Source organism: Folsomia candida, unplaced genomic scaffold (assembly GCF_002217175.1).
Source record: "Folsomia candida strain VU population unplaced genomic scaffold, ASM221717v1 Fcan01_Sc041, whole genome shotgun sequence".
Classification (NCBI taxonomy): Eukaryota; Metazoa; Arthropoda; class Collembola; order Entomobryomorpha; family Isotomidae; genus Folsomia; species Folsomia candida.
In genome coordinates, this window is record NW_019091233.1 from 1 (window position 1) to 21,378 (window position 21,378).

The window sequence follows — 21,378 nt, forward strand, 5'->3', positions numbered from 1 at the left end:
TTTATAATGTAGACACGTTTGAATTTTTCTTACAATGTAAGGTAAGCCCTTATCAACGAATTTATAAAATTGAACCCCAGCACTTCTGGGCATGGTACGGGGCAAGAGTAAAAAGTGACAATTGAAAAAAGCAATTTAGCATTTGATAAATTTCATATTAGTAATATTAATTATTATATTTAAATTTCATCCCGATCGACCAAGTACTGTTCTGTCGGCAGTTTAGGGTAGGGTGAAATGTAGAAAACAGGTGAGTGCGGATCAGCCCATCTCATGTCCATGATATTGTAGGCATTTCAAAAAATCAACGGGGTAGGTCCCTCTTTGAAGAGGGACTATCTGACTATTGTTCGATAAGCGATATCGATAACCTTTAATGCACGAAATAGAAATTCAGACTATTTTATCTAGCCTACGAAAATGAATGTAAAATGAGTTTTAAATATTTTAGACAATTTTATTTGTTGGGGGGTTTGCGCAGGGTACGCTCCACATACTCTAAAAAGGTCTTAAATTTTTAAATAATTTTATAAGGGTTAATTTAGTCAAATATATATATATTCTGGACCTGCGTGACGCAAGGAATACCCCTAATTTTTTTGTGAGGTTACATCCCCGGGAGACGAACTACCCCCCACCCTATGGGGGGAAATTGAGACTAATACCAGAATCTAGGCAACTATCATAGATGTTACACTCCAAATTTCAGAATTTTATCATGAAGCGTTTTGACGCTACATGGATTTAAAGGTAACAAAGCACTTCATTTTGACCATATTCGGTCACACCCCCTTCAGTGAGTAGAACGGGGTGGTTCGTCTCCCGGGGGTGTCACTCACAAAAAAAATTAGGAGTATTCCTTGGGTCACCCTGGTCCAGAATATATATATGTTTGATAAAATTATCCCCTATAAAATTATGACAAAATTTAGGACCTTTTTGGAGTATCTGTATGTGCGCTCATTACCGCGCGGCACACCCCAAAAATTTCGTCCCCTGTATCTCAATGTTACCATTCCACTCGGATAAAATCTTATTGTGTTCAGAATTTTGAAATGTTTCCGAATCCGTCGAGAAAACTTGTCATAGGGAACGGTGACATGGTCAAAAATTGACCTACATAAAGTATGCGGCACACCCCTATACCCGATTTTTTGATCCTTCTAAAAAATTGTAGCCGTATTAGCCATCTTATCGTAACTCAACGCATTACGTATTTATTGAAGATTATAAAAATATGAAAAATTGATTTAATAATTAATTGCATGGATGTGGTTTGGGCAATTAAAAAACGAATCGGACGATATTTTTGGCTATCATAAGTTAACTTGTATTTTTAAAAAATCAACTCATTTTGAGATTTGATGCCGCTCTGGGCCATATCACTTCGCAAATACGCACTCAGGTACTTAGAAAATAAATTTTGCATTGTCACGAAAACTTCTAAACGGTTTAAGAGGCTTGTAAAAGAAAACTAATAATTTTACCAACCGGAGGATATAGAAATCAGCCAAATTGGGTCACAAAACACTACATGGAATAAAATAAAACAAGTGAGTAGGGATTGCTGTAGTGATATGGCCCATAGCGGCATCAAATCTCCAAATGATTTCATTTTTTAATACAAAGTCAATGTTTGATAGCCAAAAATATCTTGAAATCCGTTTTTTAATTGCTCAAACCACACCCATGAAATTAATTATTAAAACAATTTTTCACATTTTTATGATCTTCAATAAATACGTAATGAGTTGAATTACGATAAGATGGCCCATTTAACATTATTTTTAATATTTTTCAACTATTTTTTGAAAGGGTCAAAAAGTCGGAATTACTTGATTTAGGGGTGTGGTCCAAGCTTTATAGAGATCAATTTTTGGGCATGTCGCCGTTTTATAGCCCAAATTTTTTCGAGGGATTCGAAAAGATTTCAAAATTCTGAATATGATAAGCTTTTATCCCACTGGAATTTGAAACGGCGACATGGAGATATCGGGGGGTAAAGTTTTGGGGGTGTGCGGTGCGAAATGAGCGTACCAACCCTGTGCCCACCCTTGAAAAAAATAAAAATTGTCAAAAATTTTATAAAAATATTTTAAATTGATTTTGACATTTATGATTTTAAATTTTCGAGCCGAGCAGGTTCTGCCGGCCCTGATAAGTTTGAGACGGAGAGTCCATGGTTTGGTCACTCATTCATTCATTAGGTGAGTAAGGTTGAGCAAGCTTACTTACCTACGTTTTATGACTTTGTGCATTTCATATCACTACAGCAATCCCCACTCAATTAACCAAAAATCGTTTTAGAAAACGTCGAAGAAAATTTCAGGATATGCAAGTACATGATGCCTGCTGGACACACTAAGTTATTACGCACTGAAAAACACTAGTGCAGCCTCACATAACGTTAGGCTTTTTCATATTTATGAAATTAGTCTTACTGGAATTTATAATTCTCTAAATTTAGCTTCATCGTACTTACTGAGTAAGTCTTACTCAAGTAATTTATAATGTCAGAACCGAATTTTAGCTCGGTTAGATTAGTTTCAAAAACCAGTTGTTTATATTTTGTATTGCAGATTGCAATACAAACTATGAAAAACTTACATGACAAATTTGAATCTGGCAGAATTCCTTTAAATTCTGTCTAATTTTTACAAAATTATTTTGCAAAAAAATATAGGTCCACAAATCTTGTCTGGAACAAGATGCTTTTAATTTTTGCATATACCGCGAGAAAACATTTGGAAATAAGTACTACAGTACTACCACCCCATTTACATATGGACCTTAAACAATTTATAACCAAGGGCTATTTTGTAATATTCAAATTTTGAGATTTTAAGCAAAACTCTAACTTGAATTGAATCCAAAGCCATATACTTCAGTTTTGATAAAACATACTATAATACAAATATAACGAAATTGAAACAGTAATTACGACAGTTATATTATTTTTAATTTATATCCCTTGCTTTAGTTTATTCTGGTGCTTGATATTTAGTTTTCCTCAAACCCCAATAATATCTACACACAAATTTTTGAGGCTTGGGGGCCTCCGCTTCGCGGGGGCCCGTATGTGTGACATACCCTACATACCACCTATTTCCGCCACTGATTGGTGTTGGTATTAATGGGGTTGTTACAGGAATAGGAGACACGCTGCATGCAGATATGCAAATTCAGTGTTTTTAGTACATTTATAAAACTTTCACTTTTCACTTCTAACTTTGGGGGTAAGCACTATTTCGGTGCTCATAGCTTCCGACTCACTCTCTACCTGTTCATCCAACTCTAAAACATTGCGAGTTGGATTGAATACCTTTGCTTGGAAATTACTTTCCCCGGAATATCCAGAAATACGAAGAGTTACTTCGCGTTTTTTTGGCAAATCCTGCTGTCGGAAAACCCAAACATCCCACCAAAAGCTGTCTTGGTCGTGCGTGAGAAGAAACGCAAGAGAAGATAATCTCATAATCCCAGTAATAATTGGCACAAGATCATGATGACAATCCTTACTGAAGACACCAATTGGGACGATGTCACGGGGAAAGTCACGACACTCTTCACAGTTTATAAGGTGAAGCTTTCTTCCTGCACGACTTGGTGCCGGTAGGAGTAGATCGTGGATATTTACTGAAGATAAATTTTTTTGAGACCTGGTGCTCATGGTTTGTTGTTATATTTTGTGTTGTGAAAAATGTACTAAGTAATAATTGTGTATTGGATGGTAGGGTTTGATACTTGGTGGAAAATATGTATGTATGTGAAAGTTAAAAGTGTGAGAAAGGTTTGTCTCCAAATCCTCGAATGAAATGAAACTTGGCACTGAACTTTTACCAAGTATGATTATTTGTTGTTACGTTTATTTTAGGCAATGTGTGCCTGGAACGGACACCGCTGCGAAATTGTGACACCCAACGGTCTCACAACCAAAACGACAATTATAAATTAGACATGATTGCTTGTTGCATTTCTGTTTTAAAAACATTCGACTGTTTTAGTTTAGTTTTACACATTGTCTCTTATTTTCATGATTCAGTCAATCTGGAATTAATCGTCTAACGGGATGTGACACTTTATGTTACAATTCGGATTGCATTTCATTATTGCAATGTTTCTACTGCCCCAACTGACAGTGTCATGTCCTTTATGCTCGATTAAACCTTTTCGTCTTATTGCAAGGGTGAAATTTAAAAGGGTCGTTTTAGCCACGAGTCATCACAATGGGTAGGGGATGCATGAAAAAAAAACTATTGATGATGTTCACTCAACATTTATGTATTCACAACAACATCGTGTCAAAAATCCTATTCAACTATTTTTAACCCATTTAATTTTGTTTTGTATTTATAAGTAAATAAATGAATTCGATTACTAAAAAAATAAAATATAATAAAAATATATGAAAATATATGAAATAGATATGCTCGGAGGGCGTCCCCATCCCCAGCAAATCTTAGTAGTGTGTTTTCCCTTCCAGCCGCCGCATCACACATCTAACTTTAATACTAATAAATTCATCTAAATACATAAAATGAACCGCTGCAAAGAAAAGTCAATACAAAAACAAGTTTCTTTATATTTATTATGCTAATGGTTGGATATATTTTTCCTCGTCTTCTTAAGTCTTCTAAATAACCAGGTAGCTTCCAGACCTATCGCCTTGGTTGAAATATAGGTTGCATGCTCCGCAGTTGAATCCTTAGTCCCACAAGTGCAAACTGGTTTTACTGCTTCTTTTCTCACTGCTACTCGTGCCAATAAACCCAGCAACTTTTTACGTTTAACTTTTCTGTCGATCCCGTCCTTCAAAGTCTTGAACAAAGATTTGATATAATCATCTTCAGCGAATTCATGTTTGGTTACAAAGTGGTTATCTCTGCTTTCCTTCTTATTCTCAAGGCTGACTTCCATTTTTTCATATGCAAATTTCTGGCTGATGTCCTTGGATATTACTGCTGGATCACCTCCAACAATTTCCGATTCTTTGGTAGTAAGCATTTTTCTCTTAATTTCCAATTCTTCGAGACTAAGATGGTCGGAAATTGAAAGTTTAGTTTTAAAATTCTTCAGTTTGTGACAATTTTGAAAAATTAATGATTTTTCAGGCGCGTCTTTCAGCTTTATTAATATAATCTCACTTTTAGACCTTATTACTGCCTGCATCATTTTTGGCTTGATGTTCATTGTCGTCCAAAAGAAATTACTTAGGAATGTTTTCACATCTTCCCCGGGTGGTATAGCGAGTCCGTGGATTAAGATATTATTTTGTCTTGCTTTATTTTTATGTAATAAGTTGTCCAAAATTTAGAGAGGGTGCAACTCGATTTATCTCCAAAACTTCGGCTTATTTATATACTTGAAGTTCAATACCGGTATTCAATGCCATTGATAACCGTGTTCAATTTTTGTTCTAATTTGTAAACTAGATTTTTAATTTCTGCAAGATCTCTTGAATTATTTAACTCTTGATTTGTAAAACACGAGAGTTCTGATTCACTATTTTTAACGCATTCTTTCAAACCAGAAAATGCTTTTGATAAATTTAAAATTTGCTTATTTGACTCAAATATTTGCGATCTTAAACTTGGTTGTGAGTGCTGACTTGCCATTGTAAAATTCTGACTGGCTTATGTGACTTAATTAACTGTAGCAGAACACCTTTTGCACAACGTGTTCCTCTGACTGCCCAAACGAGACTCTTTTTCAGGGTAATTGAATGAAGAATAAAGTTTGCTGATTTAAGTTACTGATTTACATGTCGGACCAAATAGTCAAGGCGGTTTTTGTTTTTCACTTCTTGATGAGGAGTTGGTTGTATTCCCAAATATGTGTCTCCTTTCATTCTCTTCATTTTATTACCGGCGACTTTCCAATTTCTCTTGTCGGATTTTTTTGACCTGTTCTTTTCATCGCAACATCCCCAGGAAACTAGTAAGTAAGGTAAATAATGTATTAAAATAAGTAAATTATACATTTCTTTCATTGCTGATTCCTTTTAAGCTGTACATACTTGTCTGTTAGAGGTTAATGTGTCAAATTGCGATGCACTATTGGAAAAACTTGGCGGCAAATGGGTATCGATTCCTTAAAATTACAAATTACTTGGTGCAAACAAAACAATCATACAAATTAATAGGGCCAGAATATTAATTAGATATATAATCAGATAGTATTTTTGAAGTCTTGAATTAGGGGACGTTCTTAAATTACGTAACGCTAAAAATCGATTTTCTAGACCCCCCCTTTCCCCCTATAACATTGCGTACATAGGCACGATATCATTGGAGCCGATACCCCCTCCCCCGCTTCAAGCGTTACGCAATTTAAGAACGTCCCCTTAGGGTACACGTATACTAATATGAACAACTAGGCTATAGCCCGTGTAAAACACGGGATCTGTTCAATTTTTTTGGGATGGATGACTATTCTGCGATCGAATCAGATCAAGACAAAGCAATTGGATGGGTGGATTGATGATAGGATTTTTCCCGTGTGGAACACGGGACGCGAAACCTTCGACCCTGAATCTGATTTGATCGTAAAATGGATTGTCATTGCTCCTTTATCCTAATCCAAGGAGTATAATTTGGTCTCGATCGGTACGGTATCAGAACGTAAAGTCCAGAAAGTCCGGAAAGTACAGAAAGTCTGGAAAGTCCAGAAACTCCGTAAAGTTCAGGAAATCCGGAAAGTACGGAAATTCAGACATAAGTCTATGGACTCTCCGATGTTTCTGTGCACTCTCAGGACTTTCCGCAGGACTTTCTGAACTTTCTGGACTTCCCGGACTTTCTGAACTTTCTGGACTTCCCGGGACTTTTTGGACTTCCCACACTTTCGGGACTTTCCGCAGGGCTTTCTGGACTTCCCGGACTTTCTGGACTTCCTGGACTTTCTGGACTTTCCGGAAAGTCCGGGAAGTCCGGGAAGTCCGGATAGTCCGGGAAGTCCGGAAAGTCCGGGAAGTCCAGAAAGTCCGGGAAGTCCGGAAGATCCGGGAAGTCCGGAAGGTCCGGGAAGTCCAGAAAGTCCGGGAAGTCCAGAAAGTCCACTGAAACACCAGAAACCTAACCTCATAGTATATTTGAGTAAGCCGTAGCCGACGCCTCCAAATACTTGTCGCCTATCAATCAATGTTGCCGTTTGTAATACATTGAAGGGATGTGTTCCTCACAGACAGACAGACAGACAGACAGAGAATGGACTAATCTTCTGGACTTCCCGGACTTTCTGAACTTCCCGGACTTTCAGAACTTTCTGGACTTCCCGGACTTTCTGAACTTTCTGGACTTCCTGGACTTTCTGAACTTTCTGGACTTCCCGGACTTTCTGGACTTCCCCGGACTTTCTGGACTTCCCCGGACTTTCTGGACTTCCCGGACTTTCTGGACTTCCCAGACTTTCGGGACTTTCCGCAGGGCTTTCTGGACTTCCCAGACTTTCTGGACTTCCCAGACTTTCGGGACTTTCCGCAGGGCTTTCTGGACTTCCCAGACTTTCTGGACTTTCTGGACTTCCTGGACTTTCCGGAAAGTCCGGGAAGTCCGGAAAGTCCGGGAAGTCCGGAAAGTCCGGGAAGTCCGGGAAGTCCAGAAAGTCCGGGAAGTCCGGGAAATCCAGAAAGTCCGGGAAGTCCGGAAGATCCGGGAAGTCCGGAAGGTCCGGGAAGTCCAGAAAGTCCGGGAAGCCCGGAAAGTCCAGAAAGTCCGGGAAGTCCAGAAAGTCCACTGAAACACCAGAAACCTAACCTCATAGTATATTTGAGTAAGCCGTAGCCGACGCCTCCAAATACTTGTCGCCTATCCATCAATGTTGCCGTTTGTAATACATTGAAGGGATGCGTTCCTCACAGACAGACAGACAGACAGAGAATGGACTAATCTTATATAAATACACACATAGCGGCTGAATTTATTTCGAAAATACAACCTGTCCTGACTCGGTGCCTTCAATTTCTGCCGCATTTGCAAAATTATCTGTAAAGATGAAAGAAATTAGAGTATTTTGAAAAAATAAATAGAATAGAGTAACAATACATTAGTATTCGTAAAAATAAATTTTAGCTAATATTTACAAATACTATTTTGGTTTAATACGCAAATATATACCAATGGGCAATCCAGAGGAAGTATTTTAAAATGTGATTAATGCATCCTGTATGCAAACACTTACTTGGTAAGTATCCAAAATTGTCAAACCATACAATAGTTTATAAGTACCAATAATTTTACAGTAATTTTATCGTATCTATTGTAGTTGAATAATGTTCCCAGTAAACGATGCTTAACCAAATTATTGAATTTAACAAACGGATATCTCATGTCATAAAAAGTAATTGGCATACCCAAGAGAGTTCTCCAAATTGTTGCGTGACTATTCGTTTGAAGGATTTTTTTGCTGTACATAGTTCTGACAGGTTCTGCTTGAATTTCAAATTTTGTCATTATATACAAAACATGCTTACTTGCAAAATTTATCCCGTTTTCATGTTTGATATACGTATTCCGTTATAATGCATCGGCTTCTCGGTTCTACTGAAATTAAACATAAGGGTATGGCAACACTCTGAGTGCAAATTAGATGGAATTATAACTTATCTTGCAATTATTCCCTAGTCCAAAAAATTATCCTATTTTCGATTTAATCTTTCATGTACTTGAAAACATTTCTTCCTAAATACTTACGTAAATAAAGGGAAGACTGGGATGACGGCTTGTGCAACGCCAGCCTATACTACAAAGTAATTGGAAAAATTTAATTTCTCGGTGTTCATTTACTTTCAGATCTAAGATTTTACCTTCTACAAACTATGACAGTCCTTATTAAAGTATTTTGAAGTTTTGAAGTACTTTGAAATAGTTTCCCCGCAAAGAAAATTAAACATAAACTGAAGTCTTTGGATTTTTCTATACATTGCGTATTAGGAAACATAAGACATTGTGTATTTTGGAATCGGACAATGTGCACCCGAAATCAGTGTACCTTTGTGAACGAAAACTTAACGATCTTAAAATTTCTCCGGCTATTATGTTGTACTGCATAGAAATGTGATCGCCTAGTTCATCCAAACACGATCAAATTATATGAAGAATTTGAAAAGAGACGCCATGGAGCAATGCAACGTATGTAGGATACATTCCTAATGTAACAATAAACTTTTCTTACTTTTCATCTCCATCCAACAGTTTGACAAAAATAGTCTTCAGGCCCAGGATAATTAATTAATTTATATCTCAGAATTTTCAGGTTTTATAGAGAACCATTACGGTGTACACTAATTTCAGTTTACAAGTTATAGGTAAGACGGTAAGAGATCCCTGTAAAGAAAGCTAGGGAAATTTAGGTTGTACTTTGTAGGGGGGTCGAACCACTCATTACCAGAGATAGTTCAAACCCGCGGCGGTAGCGCATTTAAGGCTAATTGCCGACAAATTTAGGTTATTATTCATGCTATATAAACGACCTTCAACAGAACAAAACTTATGAAAGGGGTTAAGAGTTGAATCATTGGTTAATTAGGGAAACGCCGAAGTTTAAAGTTTGGAAAAAATTTGCAAATGCAATATAATACATCGGTAAATAGTAAGGGTTCTTTAAACATTTAGATTCAAATTTTTTAGTATGTAATTGCATCCTAAGATGCTAATGCTATCTAAGTAGGACGTTGAATCCTTGATATTTCAAAATTATCATCGGTGCGCCCTGTCGATGTGCGCCCACTTTGGTGGGACAGGTACAGTGTGTCCCTATTAAAAGTATTGTAATTATTATTTTTTAATTTGTTCTATGAAGAATGTTTATTTCCATGATGCATGACGTCTCCATTTCGTTGATCTTGCTGTCGGTTACATCGTGCTCTGTTTGTTTTTCTTTGAAAGCTATTTATAATAATGATGGCGCAATTCCAAACAGGATTATGAAACATGTTGAAAATTGTGACCTACAAATCCTCCGTGACGGCGATTTGTCCTCGGATCACTTTTCGTTCTTGCAAGACCTATTTCTCGCGAGAACGATGATATTTATGCCGCAGTTTGAGAAAAGACTTCACACTTTAACAAGTATCAGCGAGTTGTCGTTCACCATAGACGTTACAGTTACGCGGCCTGCGGGAAATAAGATAAGCATTTGGTTAAGTGAGGGTCTACTTACCAAAAATACAAAAAGTCGTGACCCACCCAAGTTTACAGCTTGGTTGATGATATCTACTACATTTCATTACATTACTAGATTGAGAGGACATTGGAAATTTATATCCTCGATAAAAAATACTTACCCAATAATAATGACTACGCTGGGCTTAGAGGAAGCAGCAAATTTATTAGAAATCCATCGTCATAAAAATTATTATGAAAGTTTGTTCATACTCCTCATTTCAAGACCGGGTGTAAAAATTTGTGTGAAAGGGTTGGGGTTGTTGCCTCATATTAAGGAGAACTATGATTGTAAATTAGCAGACGACGGTAAAATATTGGCAAGTTATGATAAGCTAACGCCACTACAAGAACTTTGGATAGGGTCTTATAATCCTTTAAACGTAAAGGAAAGTGATCTTGTCGCAATCAGAAATTTGCCTCACCCTTCCTTAAATCCGTTTGATGGTAAGACCTACATGCGCATGCCACTATACATGGCAATAATTTTGGTGGAGACGGGGAGAAATGCGACCCTCGTTTTAAAGCGAAATTGGGCAGATGTTCCCCATCTGGAGATAGAAACGAATTTATACTTTCTCAATAACGAAGGAGTGCTTTCGGAATACACGTATTCTACTGGGTACCAATTTTTGAGTTGTTATGCTGATTCCTATATAACTTTTGATTTCTACGTGACACCATTCCAGCCAATAGTATGGCTTAGTTTGGGATTCAGTCTGCTTGTGACTTTTGTGTTGCTATCTTTCTACATGTTTTGGAAGCATAAGCGATCTGGGATTGAATTATATTTGTCTCTCCTATCTTTATTTTTCGATGACTTCACATCAGTCCCAAAATGCATGGCAAATACGTTTTTTTATCGTATCTTGTTCAGCGTTTTGGGATTAGTTGCTCTTTTGCTGACCAATTGTTATACCGGAAAAATGATAACAGAATTGAACGCACCGTTGAGACAATCGCGCCCGGAAACGTTCCAAGACCTAGTATGTCAAGGTGGATATATTCTGAACAGTAAAAACTCTCACGATGTTGCAAGATGGGTAAGGGGGGCAAAGCTAGATACATATTTTGGATACTGGGGAAAGCTGAATTGGTTGTTACCAAATGTTTCAAATGCCTTTGCATCCGACACATGTTTTAGAATGCTTTCAACCCCGACTCAAGCTGCATTTGGAACAACGTACCTTTTTTATATTCATTTAGTTTTCAAATACGGCTTTGAAATCAAAAACCTATTAAAGCAAGTTCAGATCAATAAGGAAAGGGCTTTAGAAATTAGCAAAGCCAAGTTATTTTACCTCCTTCTTTTGAATCCAGTCCATAACTTTCTTCCCAGCGGTATCAACTTCACAAAGGGAACGTACACCTCTACAGAACTACAAGACTTGGTGGACAGAGATATTACAATTTGCCATAAAAAAACAGCACTAGTTGGGATGACGGAACTGATTGAGGGAGAGATGGATTTCCTCACTAAAAGTTACCCATCAAAGAAATTTTATTCAGGAAACGACCTCCTGGAGCAGAAAAGGTCTGGATGGACATTTCTTGGTGGGGGTAGGAGTCCAGTGTCTAGAAGCATATCTCCCGTTCACCAAAGATTTAAAGCTCTAGTTCATTCCGGGATTTATTCAAGATTGAAAAGGGAAATGGCAAGAAATATGTGGAAAGGAAGAACACCAGTAAAAAATGATACATCCTACATTGTTTCACCGATGGGTATTAATGGAAGACTTGTGACAGTTTTTATCATCTGTGGGGCTCTGCTTTCTGTGGGTTTGATAGTCTTTATGGCCGAAGTTCGTAATTACGCTTGGAAGTTGTAGATGTATTTACATGTTTATCTGACTTCCTATTTGTATCGTGGAAAACGGTATTCTCATCCGCATTTGTCGGCAAACTATACAAAAGAAAAGCAAATAAGTAGTAATTTTAAAAAATCATTTGAGGTGAGACACGTACTTAAAGTAAATAAATTGTAGTTATTTTTAAAATTTAAGGTTAGGCAAGTACCGTAACAGGTTGGGATTTCAGGCTCAAATTTATGAAATTGTGTTGAATACTCCCAAATCCAATTGATAAAATTGCAAAAATTGTGAAATAGTAAAGTATTATATCGCGGTTGACAAATTGTTCAGGTATTTGAATGCTTGCTTATAATATAGTTTACATCCGAATGTTTATGCAAATTAAATAAGCAAGTTAATTTAAACACAAACAAATTTGACACTTTGCAACTATCATATGTGTAAAAACTGAACACATGTATATGTAAACTATTAATTTGTTCTATGCTATAGATCAACATACATATCTATATTATAATTTCGAAAAGTCCTTCCCGTGAAATTTTCCGTGACACTCATGCATTCTAATGGGTTTCCGGCTTTCTGGCTCCCATTTCAAATATCGTTATTAATTTACATTTTTTTGAAATTATTAAATTGAATAATTTCTTAAGATTAGGCCTTTCTGCCCATCCGAGCAGTCGAATCGACTTTGATATAAAGGAATTCATGTTGGACGACCTTGAGGCCAGTGTCGAATCACTATTCCGGAATTTACGAGTAGGAAAGACGAAGAAGGTACGAGTAGCGGCTGCTGTGATTGAAGACATCAATGAAGAAATTGCTCAACAAGCATTTTTCGACAAATTGACAAAAATGTGCCTCGACCTTAAGAGGTATGGCAGACGAGTAATAGTTTAAAGTTTCAAAATTGAAAAATGTTCCAGATCGACCATCTACCGTTACATTAGGTAGTATAAGGATACTGAAACAGTGAAATTCAAAAAAAGTAGTGGACCACCCCCCGTCCTAGCCACCCCCCAAAAAGTGAAAGCCTAAAAAAACTTTTCACCACCAATCCTTCTATTTCCATTCGTCCTGCCGCTCGAAAAATGAAAATTTCGACAAGTTTGTTGAGCAAAATTAAAGCTCATAAGCTGGGCCTTATGGCCAGAGTAAAAAAAGTGCCCCAAAATACGTAAAGGACCAGGAAAGCAGAGCCCAAAAATGTTGCAAAAACTTGTATGGGAAAATGACATCAAAAATTATCGTCATGACGAGACGTATGTCTTCGTTGATCCCACAGAGACTCCGGGAAAGAAATTTTTCCACTCTGCCAACCCCAAGGATGTGAATTATGAACACAAAGTTCAAGTGAAAACAAAATTCCCTGAGAAATACCTGGTTTGGCAGGCGATGGACAGTTTTGGCAACATTTCTCCACCATATATTTGCAAGGGCACCATCAACGCACAAATTTATAAAACTCAATGTTTGAAGCGATTACTTCGTTGGATAAGGACACTTCACAATCTGGATGACGTTTTATTTTGGCCCGACCTCGCGACGTCACATTATGCCAAGATTTCCACGGAGTACTTATCGACCCAAGGCGTCGATTTTGTGCCCAACAAAGACAACCCCCCAAATGTCCCCCAATTGAGACCAATCGAAAAGTTTTGGGCCTTATGCAAAAGACGATACTCCGACAGTCACTCCAAGCTGGAAAAACTGGAGAGATTTAAATACCATTGGGGGAAAATCAGTAAGGACATTGCACGATGGAGTGGAAAATCGCTCATGCCAAGCTTGCGTCGGAAAGTGGGACTGGTTGCCCAAAATGGAATAAAGCACATCCTATGAAGCAAAACAGAAAGGGTATGGTTCCCAGCTATAATTTTTCGAAGGTTTTATCAAAATCAACTTATCGAATCAAATTTTATAGGTCATCAAGCACTGTGCCAAAAAAGCGTGTTCACACTATAAGAAGTGGAACTTGTAATATTAATTTGTTTACGTCATTCAAGAAATTTACATTGCTGAGCAAAAGTCAGTGTGCAAACTTCACACAGTTCTATCTGACAGAGTTTGTGAGATATCAATTTGAAACTTTGCACCGATATAGCCAATCGTATTTGTGGGAAGATAGGATACCTACTTTGGAGCAGCCATGGATAGGTCAAAGTTATGATTGTTTGACCTGAAACCCAAAAAGTCAACTACCCTTAGAAAATTTTTTTCTTGGTGTTTTTATTTTTATTAAGTTGTCCCAACTCATCTTGAAGATTTTGATATGTTGTACACCTCTGTGCGATTTTTTAACGCTCACACTGATTTTTTGGAAAGTGCAGTTTTGAGATTTTGCTCCATAAGCCCAATGTTATAACTTTTCAACCGTGGCAGATGGTGCAGAGAGACCACCGGAAACGTTAGTGGGATCCCAATCTGCGTGGCAACGCCCCATACACGACCTCAAGGTCAACAAACTTCGGGAGCGGGCAACGGAGCCCGAAAGTCCGCCTACTCGCCGCCGCACAACCACACGCAGGAGCCTGGCTGAACACTTTGCCTTCCCCCCAGTTAGTAACACATCTCCCCAATGAAGCCTTCCGAGTCGCAACAGCCCTCCGGTTAGGATGTGATATCTGCGTCCCCCACAAGTGCTCGTGCGGGGAAAAGGTCACCGCTAGAGTCTATCATAGCCTCAAATGTAGGAGGAAGAGCGCGGGACGCCACTCTCGACACGCTGAAGCAAATGACGTAATCGCCCGTGCCCTCAGTCAGCAGAAGTGCCCTGCCTCAAGGAACCACCGGGCTGCGCCAGGGCCGATGGCAAGAGGCCAGATGGTTTGACCATTGTGCCTTGGAAAAGGGGGCGTAGGTCCCTGGTGTGGGACTTCACGTGCGCGGACACCTTCGCCCCCTCCTACCTTCCGTCAACAACAAACCGCCCGGGAGCGGCCCAAGAAGAAATACGACTTTCTCCACGCCCGATTCCTTTTTGTTGTAGGCGAGTGCATGTGCATGTGTATGTACATAAGTAGGTTAGAAGAGTTATAAATAGAGGTTGATGTAATCTTCTGTGTAAGATTACACCAAGCTCAGAAAAAGAGAGTTAGTTAGGTCAGAGCAGTGGTTAGGATAAGATAGAGTTTAGTCGTAGTTTAGGTTACGTTTGCCTTGTAAATAGTATAAGCAAAGATCTGAATAAAGTCCCGAGTTCGGGCAAAGAAACAATAATGTAATGTGTGCAAAAAGAAGAATTCCCTGCAACAAATGGTGGCTTTTGCTACGCTCCTTCCCTACCTCTTAGCAAGCCTTAGTTGTTTTTTTTGGAAACAATCCCTTCAAAATTTGAAAACTTTAAATACTTTAGTGTCGAGTAAGATAGATACAACCCGGCCTTAGTGATATTTATAGTGACAATTTTTGGTGGAAACCTCAGTTTCATGAAACTTAGTGTCTTAGTAAATTTTGCAATCAAATTGGTGGTGGTGGAGAATATTGGCAAAAGTTTCGGAAGAGCATATCTACTCATTTTTGGACTTTGAGAGGAAGGCGGATTTTTGAAACGTTGGTGAGAGAAAATAAATATCCAGAAAAGGTAATAGATGTTTTTATCGAAAAAAATTGGCGAAATGGTGTAGAAAATTGCGTAACCCACTCCCAGTAACTCCCCCCGCCATACTTCCTGTAAGGAAGGATTGGCTCCACGACAAGTCATTATCAGGGTTTCCATTATTATTTAGAATCCATCTCGTGCAATTGCAAATTGCATAAGCGTAATCTAATTTCCATTTGCATCAATATTATATCCTTGCAAATTTAATTTTTTCACGTTGTTTTGCCTACCTTGCACTTTTCTTTCTGAAAGAAAATCAACACTAATACCAAAATTTGTACAAATGATAATTGTACAAATAAATATCAGCACACGCACCCCGTTCTGGCAAATTTTTTTCCACTTTACAATATTCTTCTTACTCAACCTCGGCATTCTCGCGAATCCTGTCTTTGTTTCATAATCAGAAAACAAGAACTTTATCTAAAATTGTCCAAATTACAGGTCATGTCTCAATCATACATACTCACACAAAATATAAAATTATTGCCTGTATCTTATGTAGAGAAATTGAAAAAACATGCAACTTTTTATTCATTTCCAAATGTTGACTCGATCACAAGCTTTGATGAACTACTGACATTAATACGAAATTTTGAAATGTTTCCATGAAACTTATTTCTTGTGATTCTATTTCCTTGCGTAAGTTTGAAAATCATCATTTTTTCTAAGAAATCAAGAAGTTGCATAATCTAAAAATAACGATTTGGCCGGGTCTCATGTTGGAAGCGAGATGACACGTCTGGAACATGGCCAATCCTCACATGAGTCATCCATATTCCTTATTTGAATCTGGGACCTCGCGTTATTTTTGGATTTGGCAACTTTTGCGAACATACGAAAACGACTCTTATGCGCAGTAGGTTAAATTTAACTTGGCAGCCCATATTTGGACTTTGGACTTTTGGACATATTTGGAAATTCAGAACAATTTTCTTTAGTCCTGGCTAGTGTTGTTATTAAAGTTTTCCTTCGCTCAGTCTTCACTCAGCATTTTGGCCGATTGGTATGCCTGTTCTTAGTCCCCCAGGAAAAAAGTTTAAACAAGATCCAGACTTTGAGTTATCTGATCCGGATTTTGAGGAATATCAGCAGAGACCTCCACCCTCACCAGGGCCAGACCCTGCTCCTACGTATCCTACCCTTTCTACACCTGTACGTACACGCTCCAGACAAGGTAGGCGTAAATTATTACACCTTAAGGACCCTGTGGTAGTTGAAAAACAGCTCCGGGAACCGGGACTGCTTGTTTCAACACTCAGGAGCCTTGGTACATGGGTAGGACTGGGAATTAACTCATCGGTCACTTCCCCGCTAACCACTCCCTCCGATAATTCGCAAATTGCTGGCAAACATACAAAACCCTCCCCCACTCTCCCAGAGCGAACCCCTTCAACCAATACTTGGTTGTCCCGGGTTTCAGCAACTCGTCAACGCCCCCCCATAGCTCCCTGTAAGGGAGGCCTTGGGTCAGCCCCACAACAAGACACATCAGATTCACCCGTTCATAAGCATCCAGTCGCATCTGATCCTTCCAGTCCTATCCCTCCACCAAGGCGAAATAAACGTAAATTAACACTAGGACCACAACCTTCCGCTCAGCCGGAAGAATGGTTACAGGGTCCTGATAATGAGGTTGGAAGTGTTGGTTCACATCAATTCTATAAGGGATTACCCGCGTTCCCACCACTACAGGAGAACTTTGAATTTTCTTCGGCGTGTTCTACTTCTAGTTCGTTAACTAAGGATTTCAAAGGAAAAATTAAATTAGAAATTAAACCTGATATTTCACAATTACAAAAAGAAGCAGGTGCATCCAAATTTTCTTATCACTCTTCAGGATCTAGTTCACCTTCTTTCAAATCTTTTTCTTTAAGTTCTCGTTCAAATTTTCAATCTTCTCTGCAAACAATTAGGGAAAATATTTGGGCTAGTCCTTCTTCTTCTACTTTTAAATCTTCTGTGTGGAACCCTCCCTTGGCAGTGCTCTGGCAAGCCAAAAAATCCGCTAGCGCTTCTTCTGTCGGTACGACCGCAGGTACTTCTAAGGCTACTACTGCAAGTCATTCTTCAACTTCTAAAGCAACAGCTACTTATACAGCATCCTCATCTTCCTCAAGTAAGGGTACAATGGATGTCGCTACTACGTACTTTCTACCTCCCACGGCCCAACTTGAAGTGTTCTACGATGGGACAGGTTCCATCAAGGATTTCGTCCAAAAATTTGAATTACTTGCCTTATCCTACGGATGGACGGATGCTGACAAATTAAAATATCTCCCCCATTATTTGAAAGAATCCGCTAACGCCTGGTATGATATCTATCGGACAGGCAAGGCTAACCAACAGGGGAAATCATATTCTGTTAACCACCTATCGTCAATGGATATGCAAATTTCAAAAAAAAAAACAATTCGTTTTTGAATTCACTTGTTTAATTTAAGTTTAACCTAAAAAAACCTACGGCGTAAAGGAAACTTAGGGAGGTCCATCAGGGATCCATCAGACGAAAATTACCAATTAATTAGTCATATTTTTTTAAATATTTCAAAAAGCAGCTATTTCCATTATATGAATGAATGTATGAACTTTGCAAACTTCGTCCACCTGAAATACTTGTGCTGAATTTCGGAAGTGTGCAAATTCTAGTCAAAAATAAATTTAATTTAGTAAAGTTTTGGTCCCAAATCTAAAATTACAAATTTCACAGGAACCCCACACATTTTGGACTATGTTGCGAAAATTGCTTTACCACACCAACTTACCACCACAAATCTCCGGGGCAGATTGTCAATAGTTTTCTTGATTTCGAAACCCGGGTAATGGAAGGTAAATAAGTATATACTATAATATCACCAATTATGTACCCATTTTAAACTTTTAAATCTCGCAGATCTCACACCTCCACGGAAATCAATCTGGATGAAGCTTATGAAGATTTTCGTCAGAATAGCGAACATCCCTACTTGGAATCCCTATTCTTCTGTGGATTTTGAGGACGATAGCCCCATGTACACCTCGATTCATCCTGTCTATGCTACCTAACTGCAATGGCTCGCATTATCACATCAGAGTAGTTGTAAATGTTTTCGAGACCTGGATGCAGTTACATATGAAGGTGTCCGCGGGGACGTTGGTCGTGAACGGCGACTTCATCGGGATCGTCTGCATTGTCACGTACTTCGATGTATTGGAAAGGTAATACACGTGCTCTTTAAATTTTTCCGCAACCCATAGGCCAAGATTTGTATTTTTATTTGTTACTCTAGGGAAACCGAATTCATGCGAAATGAGGATGATATGACGAACTGCATCCAGCTGTATCGGAGCATTCATATTTTGGAGAAATCTTTCAACGACTTCATAATGTCCAGGGTATTACCCATTGTGGTTCTATGCTCCCCAGGAATACAACTGATTTCTCTCTACGTCTGCATTGTTCATCATCATGAATTTGACATGCCTACATATTCTGTGTTCCCTCTCATTCTAATAGATTCATTCCCCGTGAACGTCTTCACCTTAGCTTCATTTGTAAACATCAAGTCGGAGAGGGTCGTCCAAAATATGAAGAGTAAAGTGGGATGCTTATACAATCATAAATTGATCCGCAGACAGGTGATGACATGCACAACGCTCAAAGTTAGATATGGGCCGAATTTCATCGATCATGGAACACTACTTGTTATTGAGAACTTCTGTTTTGTTAATACCGTAAATTTGTAACTGATTAAATCGAGGCACGTTGTGTAAATTGATCCAAGAAGTAATATGATTGTTTTGCTAAATCTTTGATGAATTAACTAATGGAGGTTGCCCGACTTTATTGTGTTATCTGGGCTGCTTCTATTTCTCAGTAGTTCGCAAACAAATTACACACAAATTACTAATGTTGGAGACTTTTTCAGAAACAAATAATTAGATATAAACAATAAAATCTATATACTGTCAGCTTATGTCTTCATGCAACATACGTAGGCTCAATAAAATGAAAGGTCAGGAAAAAGAGGCACGTTTTTTAAGATATAATCTGCATCTATGCAACTATTGGCTGATATTTACTATTTACTAGTATGAATGATAAGCTGAAGTGTCACATATTGAACGATTTGCTCTAACTCTAGCCTCTCCTTAATTTAGTCCTTAATCAAATTTAATTATATTTACCTACCTTTAAATATCACACACTTATTCCTCAAGGGAATAAAACCTTGTCAATTCGAATTGATCGTAGGTTTTACTGCGCGCAGGACATGAGATCTGTGCCACTATTTTCCACCACTTTTCGTATCAGATCTAACATGACGAATCAAAATCATCTTTATTTTTGCATTGGATTCTTTTTGATAATTCTGTCTTGAGTTGTATTTATTCAATGAGAAGGGGTTGACGAGCAAGGACGGGCTTGTAAAGATGTTAGTACTAACCTCAATTTTTATTCCCTTACAGCATTGGTTTAAAAGTTTTAAATGCACTCTGCAATTAAATACTCGTGTCTCATGACCGTCTGCTCGTACGTTAAGATGTTCTATATCAATTTTTGGTTTTTGGATACATTATAATGATAAGTGATGATCGTTGCAAATCTAAGATTAGGAAGTCATACCTAACGCTCCTCCTGGTGAAACTAGGTTTATTGGTATAGACAAGAGTCCCATCCTTACCAAATTATGATATAAATACCATGCACGGTAAAAACATGTCGCTGATGGTATATGATCAAATGGACAAATCCATACTTAATTATTGCATAAAAAGCTAATCTAATTTGATTGTAAATTTCTCTCTAACAAATATGCTCCTTTGTAGTCTGTAGTTTCCATTATTTGTTTCTATTACAGCTAAGTACTTACCTACAAGCTAATTGATATTTAAAGATACGAGAGCAAAGTCGTTTTAACTTAAAATTATAGAAGCCATCACGACCATTTTATAAATATAGTAAAACGCACTAGAATTACGATCAACCGATATTTATTTAACCTAACCATCGTTAAAATCCTATTTAAAATATCGACCGCAAAATAGGTTTCCTTTGGTTAACCTTCCAATTCGTTTAGTAGCCTCTGTGCTCTGCTCCACTGCGACAACAAGTATTAATACGTGCGGCGTAAATAAACACGGTCGGTTTTCATTTGTAACCATTTGGTGAGCGTTATTACCACGTTGCAAAGAATATTGATAAAATTGGTGTAAATTTAACATCGTTCGGTTAAATAGCAAGTGTGATTCCCCCGCCGTAGTTTTGATTTGTAGCCCATTCGATGACCACTGCCTCCGTCAGTGTTGGCGAATTGTAACCTCGTAATCAACAGATATTGACAAAGTTATACCATTCGTGGATAAAGCGACAACGGGGAAATTTACACCCATCTGACCCCATCAATTTTTCTGTGAGTTCTAAAAACGACAGCATGTGGTTCAAGAGTGGAACTTGCACGATTCTGATCGCGCAGAGAAATTCCTTCCACACCGCACACGTTTTCGTAGCAGTGGCAAATTCTTTTGCGAGATGCTCTGAATTTTTTGTTCTCATTTTGGAACTATTCGAGATATCAACTTGAAACGGGTTAAGTAAAATTTCAAGTAGAATAAAGATAACAGCTTTCATTTCATTTTTGTCTTTAGATTAAAATTTCCATTTTCACATTTATCTTGATCGATTGTTTCAGTGGCTTTGATAAGTTCTCGGGAAGCCTTCTTCTTAAGGCTAAAAAATTTTTTTAACGTTGCTACGTAATTTGTTTAGCGTTGGTAAGGATTTTTTGAGTTTGCTAAGGAAAAAAATAGTTCGCCAATTCTTTGC

At 38.0% G+C, this 21,378-nt stretch overlaps 2 protein-coding genes and 1 long non-coding RNA gene across 3 annotated transcripts; 1 reads left to right on the forward strand and 2 right to left on the reverse strand.

Moving 5' to 3' along the window:
* Positions 1-6,681: 6,681 nt before the first annotated feature.
* On the reverse strand, positions 6,682-7,083 carry LOC110861364 (complement C1q subcomponent subunit B-like). The gene has a single exon (XM_022110467.1). The coding sequence runs from the start codon at positions 7,081-7,083 to the stop codon at positions 6,682-6,684; it is 402 nt and encodes a 133-aa protein (XP_021966159.1).
* A 127-nt stretch (positions 7,084-7,210) lies between these two features.
* LOC110861365 (fibril-forming collagen alpha chain-like) lies at positions 7,211-7,813 on the reverse strand. The gene has a single exon (XM_022110468.1). The coding sequence runs from the start codon at positions 7,811-7,813 to the stop codon at positions 7,211-7,213; it is 603 nt and encodes a 200-aa protein (XP_021966160.1).
* A 7,287-nt stretch (positions 7,814-15,100) lies between these two features.
* LOC118433112 lies at positions 15,101-18,631 on the forward strand. The gene is made up of 3 exons (XR_004833186.1): positions 15,101-15,554; positions 18,283-18,401; positions 18,466-18,631. It is a non-coding gene; the product is annotated as an uncharacterized LOC118433112 (long non-coding RNA).
* Positions 18,632-21,378: the final 2,747 nt, after the last annotated feature.